Genomic DNA, 22,483 nt, shown 5'->3' with positions numbered 1-22,483 from the left:
TATTAAAGTATACTTATATATAAATTTAATATAAAATAATATAATATAATAATATATACATTATATTCTTCTGTCTTGAGATTGTGTCCAATAGAGGGGGAGAATAGAGCGAGAGAGCGTTAGAGAGAGAGAGAGAGAGAGAGAGAGAGAGAGAGAGAGAGAATATGGAAGCTAGAATATCGTAAATATAAATATATATAAATGCACAAATAAATGATGTAATATTAAAATAAATAATTACAATTTGCTGTGATGGGCGGCACGGTGGCGCAGCAGGTAGTGTCGCAGTCACACAGCTCCAGGGGCCTGGAGGTTGTGGGTTCAATTCCCGCTCCGGGTGACTGTCTGTGAGGAGTGTGGTGTGTTCTCCCTGTGTCTGCGTGGGTTTCCTCCGGGTGCTCCTGTTTCCTCCCACAGTCCAAAAACACACGTTGCAGGTGGATTGGCGACTCAAAAGTGTCCGTAGGTGTGAGTGTGTGAGTGAATGTGTGTGTCTGTGTTGCCCTGTGAAGGACTGGCGCCCCCTCCAGGGTGTATTCCCCGCCTTGCGCCCAACATAAGATCAACACAATGGAAATATATTTATATTATTGGTGTCAGTCGATTATTTTTCAAATATTTGTGGCAAATAAATAATATTTTTGTATATGGCACACACACAGGAGTGTAATTCAAAGTGCTTTGCTTGAAATAAAACAAATAGAAGCATAAAATTAAGAAAATACTATGAGAAAACAAAGAAATAGAATGAAGATCATTTAAAAACAGATTAACAGAATTCAAAAGGCTCAGAATTTGACACAAATAAAAATTAAATAAGCTTACAGTAAACTAATGCTCTAACGCAGATCTTCTGAAGGTTATTATGAAATCTGGGGCATGATAAAAAAAAACACACTGCCTCACCACATTTCATTTATGATCAGCAGCAGATCAGACACAGATCTGAAAATGAGGGTCATTCCATCTGAGCACAAGCTGAGTGTGTGGCCAAACTACTTGCTTTGTGCAAAACAAGACAGTGCTCAGAGTAGGTGATTCACATCCGTGAAAACAAGGAGGGAGGGGTAAGAGTGAGAGTCAGTAACGAGGTTTAATACATATTTCAGCATAAGTAAAATGTATTCTACCTTCTGAACTCAACTGTAGTGAAGCTGTGTTTATGTCTCTGAATAAATCCTATAATACATCACTTTGGGGCCAAATCTGGTAAAAATTAGCAAAAATAATCATTAAATTTACCAGAATAACGGCATACATTAACACACTAACTTTGACAGCACTAGAATATATTTTTTGTCATGAAACTTATTTCTGTATGTCCATTTTTTTTACATTTGTTCTGCATTTATTTTTTTATTTCTACATTAATTTATAGATTATTAATTATACATTTCTGCATCAATATGTTGATTGGCTGGGCAGTCCTAACCTCATTCTAAAAGGAAGATTGGTCCAGCAGCTTGTTTTTAAACAGTTAAACCAACAGAACTGGGGCACCACAGCAGAGACGTGCTTTTTGTTCTCTCTCAGCAGCAGTGGCTGTATTGTGCAGTCACACTCGTTTGCTTCTTTCAGCATAGTGCTGGAGTGAGAGTCCTTGTTCTTGATTTGAAGTAAGTATCTAAAGTCTCTGCTGTGACGTTCCCATTCTGTCAGGTTTTGTCCTTTACTGATTGACCAAGCTGAACAACCCTTCTTTGGTGTGAGGTAGGGGCCACACACACAATAAACATACAGATGCATAATAAATAGTTAAAGAGGAGTTGTGACTAAATAAGACCAGAAGAAATGAATCCTTTACTCACTAAGTGCACTCACTGATCAAATCAATTTCATCAAATTTATTTGTATAGCGCTTTTTACAACTGATTTTGTCACAAAGCAGCTTCACAGAATTCCAATAAAGATAAAGTTTTAACATGAAATACATAAAAATGTAAAGAACGTAAAAATCCCCCAGGAGCCAAGGCTCACAACCGATCCTCCTCTGGCCTCCTGATGGCCTGTATGTCACTGTATCTTTTTATATTCTTATTTACGGCTTATTTATTTTTGGGGATATAGAAGTTTAATTTAGTTGAAGTAAAAATGTTAAATAAATAAAACAATGAAAAAAGGCTTAGACTTAAAATGCAATGCCAAAAAAAGATTTTATTGCAAATTATGTCTGGAGAACAAGCAAAAAAGGAAACATGAGTTTATTGTTAGGAAACGTATATAAAAAAGATTTAAATAAAAACAAACAGAGGGACAGCATTAGCATCTTTAGCAGGTTTATCTGAAATCTGTTCAAAATACAACAAATAAAAGCTGAACAGAAATATCTGATTAAATTAAACTCACAGCAGTGGAACATATTCTTTATTCTCCTCTGGGGTCAGATTCGTTACTGAGTTCAGTTACACACCCTACAATATCAGCCAGGCTAATGCTAATCTCATTGTTCTTTTCCAGTTAAAGCAGCAATCAATGATTTTCTCCACTTCTTCACGTTATGAAGCAGCCATTATACTGACACCTAGCGGCTGGGATGTGGCACAGATTCTGTATTAAACCTATTTTAAACGTGACTGCCACAAAATGGAGCATAAACATTCAGAAATATTGTGTGATACTGTTCTCTGGTGGTAAAAATGACTGATTGCTCCTTTAATGAGGCCATCCCAAATCAGAAAGGCAGGGCAGAGTGTTTAACACTCATAACTATGAAATATATTTTTAAATACAGTGTTTCTCTCCATGACATCATAATATCCTGAAAAAAACAACATAAGATTTACATACTTTTAAAAACAGATTAATAACACAAACATGTTCCAGAGAAAAGAGAAAGTGATGGAATTTTGAGCTGAAGCACATCCTTCATTTATAACAATGCAATTAACTAATTAACTAATTAATCAGGGACAATGATGAGTGTTCATTAGCATAAAAATAAAAAGACAAACTAGCATAACTAGCTGCTAGCTGGATTGAGAAAAAAAAATCCTGTTGGATTCTGTACCACAGAGAAAAACTGTACCATTATAAGCCATCAACAAAACCAATAAAGCACAGATTTGTGTTCAACCAAACAACTTCCATATACAACAAACATTAAACACACAGTCGGAATGATTTCAAATCTGAAAACAACTGGAAATCTGATTGAAAAAATGGCTTCAGTCAATGCTGAATCTACACTACACACCCACAAGTATCCGGACAGCCCTTACACTGAGAGAACACAGATTCTGCTCATTTTTCAGCATCAAGATGTAAACAGTGATGTAGAATGCTTTAGTACATGAGATATATCTGCAGTCAGAACAGTTGACAGTAGTGGTGAATGGAACCAGTGCCAACAGTAAAGATTGGTGGAGGAGGGATAATGGGCTAGGAATGGTTTCCAAACAAGTATGTTGTGTTGAGTTTGAGCTTAGCCCTGTTCCAGCAGGACTGTGCCCCTGTGCACAATGCAAGGTCCATAAAAAAATTGTTTAATGAGATTGGAATGGGATAACCCACAAGCTAAAGTAGCAATGAAGGTCAGGTGTATGTATACTTTTGGTTATAGAGTGTACAAACAGGGCGTTATGAGGCACAATAGTTCCCACAGAAAACATATGAAGCTGAGACTTCCACAATTTTCCAACACCATCATCCTCATCCTCACACCATATACACCCTGTAGACAAGTGGAGGTCACTGCTGGTTGTGGAGAAGGAATAAAATCCAGGATTTGTGTTGTAGACAAGGAGCTGCCTGGTTCCATTCACCACCACTGTACAGAAATCTGAGCCACAAGGCTCTCTACTCTTAACTACTTTACATCAGAGCACTCTTCATCAGTGTTTACGTCTCTCACACTGGATTATTGGAGAACTATTCAAGATTGGAATTCACTTTTAAGGTGCGTCGATTGCTGATATATTAATTGTGTTCTCTCAGTTTAAATAGTCACAGAAAAGCACTCACTCATAAAATAAATTTCACTACGCCCAATGCAAAGAGTCAGCAGGAAGGGCATAATCCCTTTACCTTTAGGCTTGGAATAACAGTCTATCATATTTATGATATATTACGTCTCGCTAAATCTTGTGGGTTATTTAGGTTAATACTATTCATTACAGGGCTGTCTGACACCGCATGGACATGTAGTGATAAAACTAGACAATGGGCCACAATATCAGAAACTGATTCGGAAACTGCAAAGACAGCAGATGATTCCATTTGTGTTAAGGAATGTTTACAACATGAAAAGGGCAACTGATCCACAACCTTAAGAGTAAGAGGGATAGAGAGAGGGGGAAAGAAAAAGAGCCAGAACTGTTCAAACTTGTGCAAAATCACGAAGCAGGTCTGATTGTGTCTTCATGAGATTGATACAAATGTTTTCACGCTTACACAAAGAAATATAGATGAATTATTCTCTGTTAAAAAACAAATAGTCTGCATTTGAAACAAAAACTACATTTATCCCCTTTTTTCATTATTTCCACAAAAACCATACAAAACTTCTTTGGTGTAAGAAAAATAGCTATTAAAAATCTACAGGATATGAATGTTTACGTACAAGAAGGAGTTGATCATTAAACTGATCAATACAAACTGATACTGATACGTATCTAAAATAATCTCATTTGGAAAAGTCCAAATATCTAAAGTGCTTTTGTGTTAGTCCCTAATCCACAAAGTGGACAAGTACATCCACTGAGTTCAGATTTAAGGCATTACATCCCTCGCTCTGTACACAATGAGAGAGAGAGAGAGAAGAGAGAGAGAGAGAGAAAGAAAAAGAGCCAGAAAACGCAGCAGAAACAAAGTGGACTTCCCTTTAAACGTGCATTGTTATTATTATAATCATTATTTTCATTATTATCTCTGCGCTCTGAGCTGTAACAAAGTCTAAACAATTGATTACAAACAAAAACATTAGAGTCACTGTCCAAAAAAAACAACAACAAAACATAAATCTCCAAATCATAACTTTACAACAGAAAGAAAAACATATTTTACAGAATTTCAATGTAAGTTAATTCCAAGAGATTTAATTCAGAGTAATTTCAGATCAGTTCTATTGTTCATTTCTATTGGAAAAAGGTAATAAAATATAAGACACTGCTATTGTGTTTAAATTATACAGAACAATAAAAAAATGGAAAAATGGAAATACTTTTTTTGGACAGTGATAGTATCTTAGCAGCCATAACGGGGTCAGATGGAGGCATTGAATTGGTCACAGACGTTTTAATTAACACTCTCTACGAATCCTGTGTTCATAATGCTTCATAATGTGATAGGTGTTATATGGCATACACTATACTTTTAATGCCTGGGATACAGTAAGCCTGAATACATTTATATACAATTACAAGCATAACACTCCATAAAGCCAGGCTCCATAAATCATTACGATGTGTTCATAAGACCTCATACAGTACATTATTTACATCGTTCCAATGGACAGACATTATAATGTTTTATGAACCCTTACATTTATTAAGTAATACACTCATATTTTAGAAAGTGTTTTGCATATAATCAGAACTAGTGTACAAGCTTTTGCCAAGCTTTATAAGGTTTTATGTATGATATATATCACCTTATGAATACAGGATTGTTAGGAAGTGTCAGTTTTATATTCTTTTCTTTTTCATGTGAATGATTCAAGGCGCCTGGTTGGTGAAGTCTGAGTGGAGAATTTGGAGAGAGGGAGAAAGGGAGATTCTTGATCACCATCAGGTTCTTCAAACTGGACCCGTCTCTCTCACCTCCAGATCACAGAAGTGTTCTCTCAGCGTTGCCCAGACATTTTCTTAAGGCTGTCTCACTCAAAAGCCTTCTGCTGGTAGGCGGAGTCAGAGCAGCCCGAATCGTTAGGATGTTTTCCCTACAATGGGATTCTCACTAAACACAAAAAAACAAAAAAGTTATTTTAGGGTGTGTGTGTGTGTGTATCTGTAGATGAGTTTCCTTGATGAAGATCAACAATGATAAAAGTGTTGTTAACGATTTGTATTTGTGGTTTCTTTCTTGTACAGATGCGTGTGTGTGTGAGACTCATTGTGTTCTGGGCTGTTCTGTGGGCTCTTTATTAAAGTGTTAAGTGTTATCTGTAAAAAGGTGCCATGTTGAGCATTACAAGAATTTCCATTAATATTTCCACCAGTGACTGGTCTCCTCGTGTATAATACTCAACCTGGCATCTGTTTACAGATAAAGTCCCACCCCTCAAAACAAAGCCAATCAACTTGCTGATTACACTGAGTGCAGGGAGATTGTGGCGCTACTGGAGAAAGCCCACCCCCTTCCATGTGGATATCTGCTCAAACGCAGGTGACCTTTCAGGCTGAAAATAACGTTTTTGTTCATCTCTGGGCCAAAAGCTACAAACAATTCATGAGGTTTTTGTCAGACTTTATCAGTGAAATAAAATATGTCTTTAGAAACTGTAATTTGACTTTCAGATTTGAGTATTTTCAAAAACTATGACTGAGCTCCCCCAGAACAATCCAGATTTGTGTGTGTGTGTGTGTGTCTCACATTGTTCCAGGCTGTTCTGCGTGCTCTTGAACAGCGTGATGCGTTTTGAGCTCCTCCAGAGCCTCACGGATCTCTTTGATCGTGCGGAAGGTCTCTTTCGGGTCTTGGATGACAAAGGCAGAGTACTCCTCCTGCTCCTTCTGCTGCCCCAGATAAACAGACATACCCGCACACGCATCTGTACACACACACACACACACACAGTTTTAAAGCAACACTTCACTGAAATAGCCCATTCCGATTTACCTTCTTTATTCACATGTCAGTCAATCAGTTACCTACTTATTTCAATTTTCCATTCCACTTTTCCAAACTTTACGTGCTTTTCTGTAACTACACATGGGAACCTTAAAACGGCACATGCTTCATACACAGGGGTTGGACAATGAAAGTGAAACACCTGGTTTTAGACCACAATAATTTATTAGTGTGGTGTAGGGCCTCTTTTGCGGCCAATACAGTGTCAGTTCGTCTTGGGAATGACATATACAAGTCCTGCACAGTGGTCAGAGGGATTTGAAGCCATTCTTCTTGCAGGATATTGGCCAGGTCACTACGTGATGCTGGTGGAGGAAAACGTTTCCTGACTCGCTCCTCCAAAACACCCCAAAGTGGCTCAATAATATTTAGATCTGGTGACTGTGCAGGCCATGGGAGATGTTCAACTTCACTTTCATGTTCATCAAACCAATCTTTCACCAGTCTTGCTGTGTGTATTGGTGCACGGTCGTCCTGATACACGGTACCGCCTTCAGGATACAATGTTTGAGCCATTTGATGCACATGGTCCTCCAGAATGGTTCGGTAGTCCTTGGCAGCGCATCTAGCACAAGTATTAGGCCAAGGGAATGTCATGATATGGCAGCCCAAACCATCACTGATCCACCCCCATGCTTCACTCTGGGCATGCAACAGTCTGGTGGTACGCTTCTTTGGGGCTTCTCCACACCGTAACTCTCCCGGATGTGGGGAAACAGTAAAGGTGGACTCATCAGAGAACAATACATGTTTCACATTGTCCACAGCCCAAGATTTGCGCTCCTTGCACCATTGAAACCGACGTTTGGCATTGGCATGAGTGACCAAAGGTTTGGCTATAGCAGCCCGGCCGTGTATACTGACCCTGTGGAGCTCCCGACGGACAGTTCTGGTGGAAACAGGAGAGTTGAGGTGCACATTTAATTCTGCCGTGATTTGGGCAGCCGTGGTTTTATGTTTTTTGGATACAATCCGGGTCAGCACCCGAACATCCCTCTCAGACAGCTTCCTCTTGTGTCCACAGTTAATCCTGTTGGATGTGTTTCATCCTTCTTGGTGGTATGCTGACATTACCCTGGATACCGTGGCTCTTGATACATCACAAAGACTTGCTGTCTTGGTCACAGATGCGCCAGCAAGACGTGCACCAACTATTAGTCCTCTTTTAAACTCTGGTATGTCACCCATAATGTTGTGTGCATTGCAATATTTTGAGCAAAACTGTGCTCTTACCCTCTGCTAATTGAACCTTCACACTCTGCTCTTACTGGTGCAATTAATGAAGATTTGCCACCAGGCTGCTCCAATTTAGCCTTGAAACCTCCCACACTAAAATGACAGGTGTTTCACTTTCATTGTCCAACCCCTGTATATTGAAGTCTTCAGCACATTCTTTCTTATTTGACTGGCTGTTTCTTTAAAGTTGAATAAACTTTTGTGGTTGAATATTGTGATGCCAGTCCTTACAATCTCTGCCCCTGAAATTCAGTTGAACTAGGCTTGCCTAGATTCTCTTTGTTGTTTTAATAAACAGATAAATGTACTCAGTGAATCTGGTGTTTCTTCAGTAAAACTAGAAATAAAACTAGTAAAAAATTATCCTATTACAAATGATTCTAGTAGAAAACTAGTAAAAAATTCTATTCATCTAAACAGTAAAGGACTGTAGAGAGCCCAGAGACATTTTTGCACAGTGCTGATGTGTGTTATGTAAATGAGATTGAAGTGACCAGATATTTCACACTCACCTTCCATCTTCTGAAGTCGAGGAAGATTGGAGCAGAAAAGGGAGAAAATTCTCTCAGTCTCTCTGTCACAGTCGATCTCCAACTGGAGGTTAGCTAATGTACCCCTACACACACACACACACACACACACACATCGCACAAACACATTATTTCTTCATGAATATACAATCTAGAATGTATGGAAACATAAACATTGTAGATTGTATATATATTAAGGAATAAATAAACTACAGGAAGTGTAGGGGCAATATGACTTCTTTCTATTTAATATTTAAAAACCACTCTAATGTTCGCAAGATCTACTGTCATTCTGAAGGTACAATCTCGACAGATTGATTTGGGTGTCAGCATATTAATTAACTACAGAAATAACTGTTCTCAGTGGCCCTACACTGTATCTGTTGTATTTGTGTCAATGTTCTTTATTAACAGTAATCATGCTGTTTGACTAGCCCCGCTCCTGGTGACTTTCTGTGAGGAGTTTGGTGTGTTCTCCCCGTGTTCGCATGAAATTCCTCCCACAGTCCGAAAAAACATGTTGGTTGCTGGATTGCCTACTCTGAAATTGTCCATTGGCGTGAGTGTGTGTATCTAGCCCCTGAAATGCATTGCGTTGTAGTACATGTCACAAAGCCCGAATAAAGAGGGAGGGTTGTGTCAGGAAGGGCACCTGACATGAGTTTGTGTGTATGTGTGAGAGTTAGAGAGTGTGTTAGTGTGAATGTTTATTACGTGGTACAGGGCCTGCAGCCGGCATCCTGTTCAGAAGTTGCACTGCAGCAGAGCCATGCCCCACTGATGAAGGCAGATGGGTGGAAGCTGGTGCAGCGCTCAGGATTACAACGGCTCACCTGACTCAGCACCTCCACCCACTCGCACACTTCCACACAGTTACCTGCCTGGACATACAAGGGTCTCTCACTTTGCAACACCTGGAACATCTACAAAAGTTGGAGTGGGGTGTTAAAGAAAGGAGAGTGTGTACAGAGGACAGAAAGAGAAAGAGAGAGAGAGAGAGAGAGAGAAATATTAGTTTGTTAACACAGTAACACCATGTGATTTGGAGCTCTGGGGGTGAACTGAGAACACTTATAACAGAGCTGAAGGTAATGTTTGAAAATGTCACTTGGTAAACAACACATTTCCAAACCAGATCTGTATTTTTTTAACATAGCATTCATTTCTGTCAGTGAGAAATCCAGTTTGGACTCAGAATTGCTCAAATGGACATAAATTGTAGTTTAAGCTTGTACATAATGAATGCTCACATTTTTGCGATTGAAGGCATTTTCATCCAGTTTCTCAACTCCTAGGATGTTCTTCACAGGAATCACACACACGGCCTCTTTCCCTATGGCACAAACAAATGTTTTCAGAAATTTTAAATAAAAATAAAAAGAAAGAAGGAAAAAAAAAGATGATTCAAGAGAATGTGTCATTTACATTCGCAAAACAAAAGAATCAAGAACCCTTAGACCAAGGCGTGCTGACTTCTGCACGTCAGTAAATCATCCTGTGTTTGTGTGAGTGAGTGAATCAGTAAAGGGATGAGGTGCAGATTTTTAATCACTAGCTGTGTTGTGTTGTATTGCATGTGAACTCTAGTGGCAAGAAACTGGTTCTTACAAGTTGAACCCATCTCTGGAAACACACACACACAAATATCCTGATTACCCACCAAAAGACAAATCCTTCAGTCTACACGTCATCCACTATTTTTATCTGTTGTTCTGATAAGACTGTGGGAGTGTGAATCACTGCCAAAACACACATTCTCTCCTGGTCACCCAATAGATCTTTTAATGAAGGGTTATACTCCAGTAAGTGTTTTTTTGTACTTTTCTGGGAAGACACCACGCTAGATATTGGAACATTGCTGTGAAGAAAACACTTAAATTGGAATAATTTCACATTATTTTTCCCACAAATTTCTCTGTGTTCCTGCTGCTGAAAATTCTCCTCCATTTTGAGATGTTTCCAGGAACGTTTTCCTCTATCTTGGAGTCCCTTGTCTATGTGGACAGTTACTGTCTTGTGTTGGTAATGTGTTCTTGTGCAGTAGTTTAAACTACCAGGACTGGTGTTTGTCATATAATAGAATGTTAGCAGTATATTAGAACATAAAGCATTATTCTGTGTACACACCACATTTCCAAGTTCACAGATAGGATGCTGTGCAAAACATAAATAACTAAATGATGCCAGAAACATATTACAAATAGGATAAAGGGGCATGTTCTATACATAAAACCACAATGGTAACAATATTGGCTGCAGATGTGTTCATTATACATGTTACTCTTATTTATTCTTTTATTGGGCAGAAGTGGAGCGGCACGGTGGCGCAGTAGGTAGCGTCGCAGTCACACAGCTCCAGGGGCCTGGAGGTTGTGGGTTTAATTCCTGCTCCGGGTGACTGTCTGTGAGGAGTGTGGTGTGTTCTCTCTGTGTCTGCGTGGGTTTCCTCCGGGTGACTGCCTGTGAGGAGTGTGGTGTGTTCTCCCTGTGTCTGCGTGGGTTTCCTCCGGGTGACTGCCTGTGAGGAGTGTGGTGTGTTCTCACCAAGTCCGTGTGGGTTTCCTCCGGGTGACTGTCTGTGAGGAGTGTGGTATGTTCTCACTGTGTCCGTGTGGGTTTCCTCCGGGTGCTCCGGTTTCCTCCCACAGTCCAAAAATGCACGTTGGTAGGTGGATTGGTGACTCAAAAGTGTCCATAGGTGTGAGTGTGTGAGTGAATGTGCGTGTGTGTGTGTGAAGGACTGGCGCCCACTCCAGGGTGTATTCCCACCTTGTGCCCAATGATTCCAGGTAGGCTCTGGACCCACCATGAGCCTGAACTGGATAAGCGGTTACAGATAATGAATGAATGGGCAGAAGTGAAAATCTGGGATAGTAGGTGGATAGAAATTAACATTTTGTTAAAATAAAATAAAAAAAAAAATAACTTTTTGGCAAATAAGAGATAAAAGTATTGTTTTCTATGAAGGAGCTTTGCTTCAAGCCTAAATGACTGGGTTTTGAAGAAAATATACATGCTCCTCTGCTGATGTCTGCGTGGTGTATTTTACAGCTTGCTGTTGTACGATATTTCACTAGAAGAAAGAAAGCATTACATTTCCATGATGCTATGCTAAAGGAGATGGGTGAAGTTTTAAAACAGGCTCATGTGATAGTGATTCCTCCCTGATCATTATTTAACAACTAAATCATTAAAAATGTAGCTGCCCAGAACAACCGAAAAACATTTCACTAAATAAAAATGGCATTCTGAGTTGAATTTGGAGAGAAAACTTGTTATATTAGTGCTGAGCTATTTAAACTCTTCTTGTTTGATTGGTTTACAGGAAACAGCTGAATTTTGTTAACTTTGCAAATGCACCTAATTTGCCATGGGGGTTAAAAAATTATGTTTGCAACAGTATGTTCTTTACCTCTTTCCCCCACTCTGTGGCTTTATAGCAGTTTTTTGTGATTAAGGGACATTCAGTCAGTGTGTTTGTCTCCTGCTGCTTTAGCTAGGCTTTTTAAATATGTTTTGTAATGTATCTTAAATGTAATAAAACATCCATGTACTTGATCTGGATATGAACTTGAATACTGGTTCTGCCGTGCTAGCTCCAGAAACCAAATAAAACTCAGAGAGAAAACTGAATTGAATTGAGAAAACTGGTAAATTGAATTTCACATCATTCGACTCATGTCCTACAAACACAGAAACATAAACTGCGGATCTCTCGCTCTTAAACAGTGCTGTAAAATACTTCCAGAACCATGGGACACCAAACCCAAAACATCAACCACAGGGCAGCATTACCTCAAACACCCTCCAGTAAAACTGTGGTTGTCTTTAATAAAATCAGGTCACAGTTCTCAGAAAACCTCTCTCATTAAATGCTCAGACAATAATAAAACCTCTTCTGTTACTCTAAACAGCACAGAGAAGCTGCTGATGTTTTAAGAATTCTCTATAAAATCTCTTTTTCTCAGTGTCCTGTCTGGAGTGCTCTGTTGCGTTTTTCTCTCTATGTGCCCTGCTCCTTGTGTCTTTTGTTTTGTTCTTTACTCCGCCCAAGCCACGCCAAAATTAGTCATGGCTGCTTACCTTGTCTCAGTGTCCAAGTGTTTCCCATTGAATCTCATTAAAAGTACTCCTGTGTTTGTCCTTGTTCTTTGTCTGTTCTCTATTAGTGTCCTTAAATCACGCCATGTGGAGTTTCTGTGTTGGTTTTTACAAAGCTTTAAATCTATACTCTTATATATTTATGTTTAATAAACAACTTCTGCACATACAGCCAGACTTCTCTCTACATATGATACACTCAAAAAGATTTCAGAAGCTGTGTCAACTTTATTCTCTTGAAGTGAGAAATTTATACATACCACTTCTAGCTTGAATTTAACTGGACAGCTGGAAAGAACCCTAGCTATTGTCTGGCATTGTTACACCACTCAGTTAGATGTGTTAGCTGTGAATGTGCTGATATTTTAAGGCTCTCTACTGTATTATTATGTATTATTATTGGGAGACGTGCTCCATTAAATTTACTCTCTCAATATCCAGACAACATATTCCCACTATTAACTGTATAGCACACTCTCACGCTGAGAAACCACATTCCCAGTACAATGCTTCTCAGATTTCAGCTTCTTTCCTTCTAGCATGGATGAAAATGTGCTTAGTATAGAACATGAGATGATGCACATAAATCTCTTAAAGCTGTTTTTACTTCAGTATGAATTATTCTGTGGTTACAGCATCCTTCCAGGCAAAGATCATACACAGAAAAACTCAGTCTCATTCATCATTTATACATACATAGGAAACATGGTGTGTCCAACGATAAAGAAAACCTTCTGCCTTGATTTTATTTCCTAGTTCTTAAAAAGGGAGGTACTGATTAAATTAAATGCGCAGATCATCCGTTCATTCATTCATTGTCAGTAACCACTTATCCAGTTCAGGGTCGCGGTGGGTCCAGAGCCTACCTGGAATCACTGGGCGCAAGGCAGGAACACACCCTGGAGGGGGCGCCAGTCCTTCACAGGGCGACACACACTCAACTACAGACACATTTGAGTCACCAATCCACCTACAAATCTGTGTTTTTGGACTGTAGGAAGAAACCGGGGAACCTGAAGGAAACCCATGCAGACACAAGGAGAACACACCAAACTCCTCACAGACAGTCACCTGGAGCAGGACTTGAACCCACACCCCCAGGACGCTGGAGTGTGACAGTGACACTACCTGCCGTGCCATGGTTTTGCCTTTTTATCATTCAATGTAAGTTAATTAGAACGTTATTAGAATGTTTCGCTTCTGAAACTTTGGATCTGACACAAGATATTTATATCAGCCTGTCTCTTGGTGTGTGTGTGTGTTACCTTTATGTTTGTGGTATGAAAGTTCTCGGTTGGTGATTCTAAGCCAGCGCTTTTTAAAATTCCTCTTCACCAAACGCTTTTTCCCCTGAGCTCGCTTATGCACCTCTCTGCGCACACACACACACACACACACACACATAAACAGTGTTTATCAATTATCCAAAACGTGCTTATCCTTTAACCAGATTACTGCACTGCAGAGTTACTCTGAGTTATGGATGACAGTTTATAACAATATGTTATTGATGATGTGTTATCGTTGGTTATGGAGGTGTGATAACTTACCCCTCCTTGAGAACAACAGAATCCTCCACTCCACACGTCCCTTTACTCACATTAGAGGAAATATCATCTAAAAACTGGACAGGAAGCCAGAGATGAACACAAAATGCAGAAAAATAACATTAAAACTAGCCTATAACTAAATCAGAACACAGTAAAGCTTTGAACAGAGGAGAATTTCTGTTTGTAATAAACACAGGACCTTTATAAACAAGCAAAAGTCTTAAGGTGCACTAAGGTTCCGTCCACATAGATCAGTTTATCTTTTTTTTTAATGTCTTTTTCTTTCCTGTTTTCTAAATATATCCCGATCTATATGAATACGAAAACGGCTGCATTATCATGCCAGTCCAGTAGGGGGCCATAGTACAGCTTTAAGAGAGACTTCAAAACACCAAGTAGCATGAAAGAAACACAGTGGTTTAATCCCATATCACACGAGACTCCCTATGTAGTGCACTTTACAAGTCATGAAATTGCTGAATCTAGAACTTAATAGTGCCTGTGGGCGGGGCCTAATTTTATAATATAATTAGAATTCTGGACATGTTTTGCATTTGATTATGAAAATTCCTTCCTTAAAAATTTGCCATTATTTCAACCTTCATATTTTGTTGGATTAAACTCCAGCTAATTTTACTGTTTGGGTAAATGTGGTTATATTTGTTTACATCCGGAAACTGTACAATTTCTATAATAAATCTGTTTGATTATTTAGTATATCAACATTTATAATACATTTTGCATAACTGCAACAATTGTGTGAAGTTTTCAGTTCATTCAGCAGAGGGTGATTATGGGAATAAAAGTAGAACTTCTGATGTTCTCAGCTTTTAAGTGGAATCCTTACCTTTTTAACTTTTTCTATACACTGATCTTCTTGGAATGATTTGAAGAAATCATACATATAGGACTCTTTAAAACTGGACTGTAGCAGGAAAAAAAATCAAACACACATTTAGAATTTACATAAAGACATGTTATTAACTGAATACATTTCCTCATCAAAAATTAGTGCTGTAACCACTTTGTCCTGGGTGCAAAGCATACTGTGTGTGTGTGTGTGTGTGTGTGTACGTACCAGCTTGTTTTTGGACAAACTGCTCCAGCTGCCCAAAGTTTGAATAGTTTTGGAGATGAGTGTCAGAGTACGGCAAACTTCTGGCTCCTGTGAGAGGCACAAAATAAAAGTAAAATGATCTCATATCATACAACCTCACTTGTACATAGTTTTATCTAGTTAAAAGAAACCCCAAACAAATAAAGATTGTTTTTGTCTGATATTAGCCTTTCACATTGGGCTGTTTAAGTTAATGTATCCCTTAATGCTCATTTATTTTTAAAGTACTTTTGAAATACCTGGCAACTCAATGCAAAAACAAACAAATAAATAAAAACAAAATAAATCAATAAAAAATATTTCTAAATATATTTAGATTTTTTGTAATGTAACTCTATGCAGGAGTAGTTTGCAGTTTATGTTTACACACACACACACACACACACATTTACCCCCCTTGTTCTAGTATATTTTAATGTTATAAAAATGTATAAAGTATTGGATATTTATTATATATTTAAAAAACATTAATTAACTCTATATTACTGTAATTTACACTGATCAGATATAACTTTACAATGACCTTCTACAGTGGCTGTTATAAAATGGACAATGTGTGTAGAAACAAGAAGGCAGTTTAAAGTTATGACTGATCAGTTTATAAAGAAAGTTAATAGAATTTATTAATGCTAATAAAACCTTACAGGATGGTGTTGTCGGAGCTGGAAAGTGTGAGGAGACAGAACAGCAACTGCAAAAAATCTCAGGAAAACAAAACTACTAACTGCGGAGTACTGGATATGAGGATCACCTACAGAGACAGAGAGAGAGAGAGAGAGAGAGAGAGAGAGAGAGACAAAGACAGAGAGACACTGAAAAACACTGCTGCTTTTGAACTCTGAAAAAGAAACTGATTTGAAACTATCATTAAAGGAGCTACAGGCTGTTATATTTTTTATGCATTATACTTATTGTATTTGTATCATTGTTAGTGTTATATATGTATGTGTGTTTATATTTAATAAACTACAGGAACAAACTGTGCACACACGTCCAATCAGTGACTGGCATGACTATGATTGAAGATGGGCATTTGCTCTTATTGACAGAGAAGAAAACAGGTACAAAATGTACAGCATTAAGATTGTGCTGAAACAGTACCGTAAATGTATATACGGTTGGAGGCCCAGTGTATTGCTCTAATCAACAAAAGCAAAGGCACAGTAAAATAATCCCTAAATAAATAAATATTTGTCCTGCTGCAAAATTTACAGTGTTTTGCAATGTTTTGTGAAGTGTGTAATGACTGCTGTGTAGTGTTTATGCATTGGCTGGCTTTTTGTGTCATTTGACAGCAGTTTTTGATCTTGAACAAAGAGAAAAGAGTTTTGACTCTTTGAACTCTTCCATTTTTTATAAAGAAATTAAAGGGGACGTATTATACCCCTTTTTCGAGGGGTATAATAAGTGAACACAGGTCTGGGGTCTGTGATATGCTTTGATCAAAATATCACAAGGATCAAGCAACACAGCTCTTTTCGTACACAAACTAAACCGCCCTGTTAAGAAAGAGGGGTTTCAGCCACTACTGAGTATGAGACACTTTCTTCTTCAAAAAGTAAAGTGCCCAGGAGTGAGGTGCCAGGATCAGACCCATGGGTTTTAATCATGTTTGCTATGTTCCCTCTCTTGTCTGTTATTGTTTAATCAGTACTCATATGTCCTTGCACTCGTTTATTTTACTCTGTTTAAACTGTAAAATTACATTTATGCCATTTAGTGACTACTCTTATTCAGAGCAGTTTAAATACAGTGGTATACAACTGAAGGTTAAGAAGTCTCTTATAGAAGTCAGTTGTGTTACCTACAACCAACATATTTATCACAGTAGCATGACAGTTTCTCATGCAGTGTTGCCTGAGGCCTCAAATATTGAATATTATACATATTCTCCCTTATTTTGCCCTCTTTTTTGGAGTGTATTGCAGGCATCAAATTCTAAATCTATTTTTAATTGCACTTTGCCCAAAATCCCATCCCCTATGAGGTATGTTCATGTAATGGGAGATGGTTATTATGCCTACAATCACAGTAAAAGAGATACTCTGGCTCCACCTGGTGGTTTATGAATAAAACTGCAAGTTGATATTGCTGATTTGAGTGCTATGTCTATTTATAAAAGAGAAGAGAACTCTGTCTATTTCTAGTGGCTGATGAATAGCACCCCAGGCTGTTTCTCTCCGTTTCATTTTGTGGTGCCATTTCTCACCAGGGAACCTGTCAGAGGCGAGCCGACGCAGAGCTCTGAACACATCACACATCAGCGGAGGACAACTGGAACTGGACTGAGTGACTGATGTGAAAACCTTCTGAACATATGCCTGCAGGTTCTCCTGAAAACACAACACACACATATTGGTCAATCTGGCCATAAATAAATAAATGATATGTCCAAAATTTAAGGAAACCTGCAAACAGCAATAAAAGAACTACAGCAATACACAGTAAGTTCCTGTTCAACGTTTAATATACTTACATTATTTTACAGCTGACAGGGAAGGGACACAAACTCTTTTGGCAATAGATTTAGTGGTGAGACTTTCATTATTTTGGATCTGGTACTAGGCCAATGGAGATTTAACAAGAACCATCCAAATGCATCACAATATTAATTGTCCTCACCTTGTTGACCTCCACATTGTCACCCTCTTTCAGCTTCACTGGATCAATCTCACATGTCTTATTGGAGTCACAGATCTGCAAAAACGAATAACATTGCATTCAATTCATATCCGACACAAAAAAAAACTAACTAACTACATGAATTACAGAGCATTGGATAAATGTATAAATTTCATGCAATCAAACAGTATAAATTACATTACATCAAATATATAATTTCCTCATTTATGATGTGGTTGATACGAGCGGTGCTTACTGTTGTCAGAGACACTATACTATAGGAATAATTTTGTCAAATGTTTCCCTGTGTCACATCCTATTCCAGTCCTGTCTGTTTACCCCACCAAGTGCTCATGTAGCACATGGCCCTGTTTGTTGTTGTTCCTGTCTCCGCCCTAGCCCCACCTTAGTCCTGCCTCTGTCTCGTTATTGTCTCCAGGTGTTCCTCGTTTGTCTTGTCCTTATATAATCCCTTTCTTTCAGTGCTCCCTTGTCTGGTGTTGTGTGTGTAGATATGTGTTTCAGTCTCTCTGTTCTCACGTGCCTACCCCGGTTCATGACTCTTCCCTGTCCGTCTTTGTTAAGCTCTGTTTAGTTTTGTCTTTACTACCTGTGTTTATTTTGATTCTGTCTGTGTTAAATAAAATTCCTTGCGTTTATGTCCGTCTCCTCGTCCTCCCTGTGCAGCCGTGATACCCTGACCACCTCAGAATGTGGTTTTGAGTGTTTGAATCTGCTCAAGAGACACTGTACCCTGTTCACACCTGTAGTTTGTGCTGACTACTTACGATCGGATCACCCAGAATGCATGTTAATGCCCAGTGTGAATGGGGGGCAGTTTGAAGGTCAAGTAACCATTTCCTCATCCACTACAGATGTGTGAAATCAGGACTGTTACCATGGTGTGAGAAAGATGGTAAGGTCAATATTACCATGACCAGTACAGGCTAGAGTGTGATGGAGGTGTACACATTAAATTGTCTGGTACAAGTGTGAGTGTGATGGTGAGGTAAATGTTACCTTGTCCAGAACAAGTGAAAGTGCGATGATCATGTAAACTTTACCTCATCCAGTACAGGTTTGAGTGTGATGGTCAGGTAGCTTCGCCCCACTAGTTTCATCATATCGTCGATGCAGCGAGTGGCCAGAGAATTGCCGCGAAAAATTGTGTTGGCCTCTCTGTAAGGAAGAGGGGAAAAATAATTTAGTGTTCAATTAATTAAACATATTTCTGCTCATACAAAACCAGGACCACATCTCTAGGAATCAAGAGAAACATTTAAACCCCACACTAAATACAAAGTCATCTTTAAAAAGTGCTTCAAAGTATTATTAAAAATCGGATAAAAACATTTTGAATAATTTGTAGGATTTGTGCGTAGCTTGGCTGCTGCACATGATTTTAACATTCATTAAATCTACCAGTGACCCGTCTGTCCCTCTTTTAAAATGTCCCTGACTGAGTTTAATAGTTCCCAAGCTATATAATTATTTATTGAATGATTCATAATTATGCTCTGTATTCAGATTTCTGTTAAAAAGGAACTGATCCGATATTAGGATGGGATACCGGTCCCAATATTAGCAAAATGAGCTGGATCTGGTATCGGATAAATAGGATGATCCATGAGACAGATATTTTGAATTACACTAAAAGTCTTTCTGTCTGACGTCAGTGCACGCTGGGGTCTGTCTGGTGACTGCCGTTTCTGCCTGTGCCTCACTCATGTTTTGTTTGTTGTTCAGTTATTGTGTTTAACTTATGGCTGTTTGTCTGTGTGGGGACGTGAGTGGACTAGTTTCTCCGTTGCTGGCCGGGGGTTAGCTGTTTGCTATCTTTGATGGTAACGGCTGACCTGCTGACCAGAGGAGCACATGTCCATCACTACTCTTCGGCAACTTCCTGCCTGTCTTTGCCGTTTCTCTCGGTTGGGACTGTTGATTGGAGAAACCTGCTGTTGTTGTCTGCGGTTCATGTTCTGCTCTCACTGTTGTTGGCTGCGGCTGATGTTGACTGTGGGAGTGTGTCATGTTTTGCCGCTGCTTTGCGGATAGCGGTAAGCTAACACTGGAGCTGATTTGGCAGAGGAGCTGGGCTGTGCAACAGTTTCCTGGTGCTGCTCCTGGTGACAGCTGGGGGAGCACATCCTGTATATCCAATGAATGTGGCTATGGACCTACAGACCTGATGGTCCGTATATAAGCTGTTACTGTTTACAATGACAGCCAATCTTGGGACACATTTAAACCATGTGACTGGGTGCTGCAGACTGGACGCTATCCACTTTCGTTTTATTTTATTTGCCAGTTAATATCTGCCAACCCACTAACCAATCCACTGATTAGACAATCAGGGGCAAAGGCTTTCTATGCACTTTTAATATTTTTATATTCATAGTTCATACACAGTGACTTTTTTCCACCTTTTTAGACCTTAGTTCACACAAAATTAAGAAAATTTATCATTTCGCAAGCTCAAAATTTTCAATTTTGCTTATTTGATTCCATGAGTTTTTGCTATATTTAACAACAGTTTACCATGCTTTTTTGGAACAAGGTGTTTTGTCTCATAATGAAACAATTAACTTTTTGGTTAAAGATCATCAATAATTAATGGCCAGGTGAACATATTAATGACAATTCCCTGTTCTCTTGGCTCTGAGTGAAATATCACTGAACTTGAGAAAGGTGGTAAATAAAGATAAGCGATGAGGAAGATGATGGAGATGATGAGTACTCACTATGCATTGTGTAGCTCTATGGCAGCAATGTGTATTAATGATGATGATGATCATGATGGTTTACTCACTGTGTGTTCTGCAGCTCTAAGTTGGCAATGGCTGTGAGGAAAGGGAGGAGCCTGTTATGGTGTAGCAGCAGCCGAACAACTGGCAGAGACGCCTCACACCTGTCTCTGCACACGTCTCCCAGAATATGAGCAGCAGACGCTGAGATAGGCTAGTGTGAGAAAGGGGGGGGGGAGAGAGAGAGAGTCTGTACTGAGACTGAGGGTGTCATTCTCATTTGAGAGATGTGTCTTATTTGTCTTTTTGCTGCTCCTGCTAGTGGTTGCCACAGTGAAACCTTAAAATTCACACATTCAATTTGGTGAACTTTTAATAGCAGATTCCCTTCCTGACACAAAACCCACATTCATATAGAATGGAGACCAATGCACATGGAACTAGCAGACTGGCAAGTGCACACATCAGTGGCAGGCATCGGAGTTCTTTATTGGCTGTAGAACTGTTTTTATAAAAAAAAACTTGTTCTGAACATTAGCGGATTTTATTTTACATACTACAAAACTCTATTTCGTTATATGTTTTACAGGGGCGGGTGGTACCTGAACATCAGGTGATCTAAGCAGCAGTTTCTGCAGGGTGGCGTAGCAGTACGTTTGAAGAACGTTGTCCTCTGTGTAAGTGATGTTCAGTCTCAGAGAACCCAGATCATCAGGTTTAGGTTTAGTACCATTCCCCCGGGGCTGAAGTAAATACCTGAATAAACGAGGCAAAACAATACATCACAATTACAGTTTATCCATAAAAATTATACTTTTTTATGCTCTTGGCATTAGGCTATTGATATTATTGCTTTGCGATTCTGCCAACAAAATAATCATTTCAGTTAGTTTCCTCATTCCAGTTATGGCAGAAGCAGCTTAAAGTGGCAGTCCTTAAGTGATTCATTTTGGTGTGACCATCCCAGCAAAATCTAATATATTAATTCTAAAATTAATATGTCACTTCACATTTTAACATACTTACGTCACATGCCCAGCCTTGAAAAGAGGATCTGACACCTTTAGCTGTTACCTAACCAACCGCAGGGATGTTAATGGCGCTAAATAGAGAGCTACTGCAAAAATGGAGATGTCAGAATGGGAAACTCAGTGTTCATCTGCTCATTCGCCCTTTGTCAAGACAAGGACAGGCAGAAATAGAGCAAAACAGTCCAGGATTAACACTGACTTGGATTTTGAAAGTTCCTGACATGAAAAGATTTAAAATTGATGCAGAGTTGGGTTTTTTCTTGTTGAACCGGGTAAGAAATTGTATTTTTTTATGACTAACTACTAAAACATGCAGCCTGCCTAACATTGATTTTATTAATTGTAAATTAATGTATCTGCGTTACAGTGTAAGAGTACACTTTTATTACATGCTAATTAGCCAGTTAGCTTGCTAAGGATTTTTGCCTCTGTTGTTAGAAAAAAAACATATCTAGTAACTGGTCTCAGACAATTTCAAGCGCTAGCCTTCCTGTAGATTTGTTAACACAACCTATACAACCACCTAAATAGATACCTGACTGAGTGGACCCATGCCTACCAGCTGAACATGATGAATAGTTTGTTTGCTTGTGGTGAAAGACGTAGCCTGACTATAAATATGTGACAATTACACAATTAATAATAATGATGACTTTCTGTGATAATAAAATGATCTGACTCATAGTTCCTTATAGGCAGCCAATTACAGCCAAGGCTAAACCTATGGTCTCTTAGATTGAAAGGATGGTTTTAAGGCACACAATTG

General features: G+C 38.9%; 1 protein-coding gene across 1 annotated transcript in view; it reads right to left on the bottom strand.

Annotated features, from left to right (window-relative positions):
* Nucleotides 1-1,962: 1,962 nt before the first annotated feature.
* rasa2 (RAS p21 protein activator 2) overlaps nt 1,963-22,483 on the bottom strand; it is a 52,694-nt gene continuing 32,173 nt past the window's right edge. Inside the window, exons 10-24 of the mRNA XM_066684837.1 lie at nt 21,289-21,442; nt 20,752-20,900; nt 19,007-19,121; nt 17,943-18,017; nt 17,530-17,653; nt 15,965-16,071; nt 15,282-15,368; nt 15,051-15,128; nt 14,204-14,277; nt 13,919-14,025; nt 9,803-9,885; nt 9,267-9,475; nt 8,535-8,638; nt 6,529-6,706; nt 1,963-5,892 (exon numbers count right to left, since the gene is read on the bottom strand). Coding sequence (XP_066540934.1) covers nt 5,862-5,892; nt 6,529-6,706; nt 8,535-8,638; nt 9,267-9,475; nt 9,803-9,885; nt 13,919-14,025; nt 14,204-14,277; nt 15,051-15,128; nt 15,282-15,368; nt 15,965-16,071; nt 17,530-17,653; nt 17,943-18,017; nt 19,007-19,121; nt 20,752-20,900; nt 21,289-21,442 — 1,675 coding nt within the window. The 3' untranslated portion in view covers nt 1,963-5,861. The remainder of the gene's footprint in view (nt 5,893-6,528; nt 6,707-8,534; nt 8,639-9,266; nt 9,476-9,802; nt 9,886-13,918; nt 14,026-14,203; nt 14,278-15,050; nt 15,129-15,281; nt 15,369-15,964; nt 16,072-17,529; nt 17,654-17,942; nt 18,018-19,006; nt 19,122-20,751; nt 20,901-21,288; nt 21,443-22,483) is intronic.

The sequence above is a fragment of the Hoplias malabaricus genome, chromosome 11, assembly GCF_029633855.1.
Source record: "Hoplias malabaricus isolate fHopMal1 chromosome 11, fHopMal1.hap1, whole genome shotgun sequence".
NCBI lineage: Eukaryota > Metazoa > Chordata > Actinopteri > Characiformes > Erythrinidae > Hoplias > Hoplias malabaricus.
Note: the sequence above shows the minus strand (reverse complement) of the source record. Positions and strands in the feature narration are given on the sequence as shown.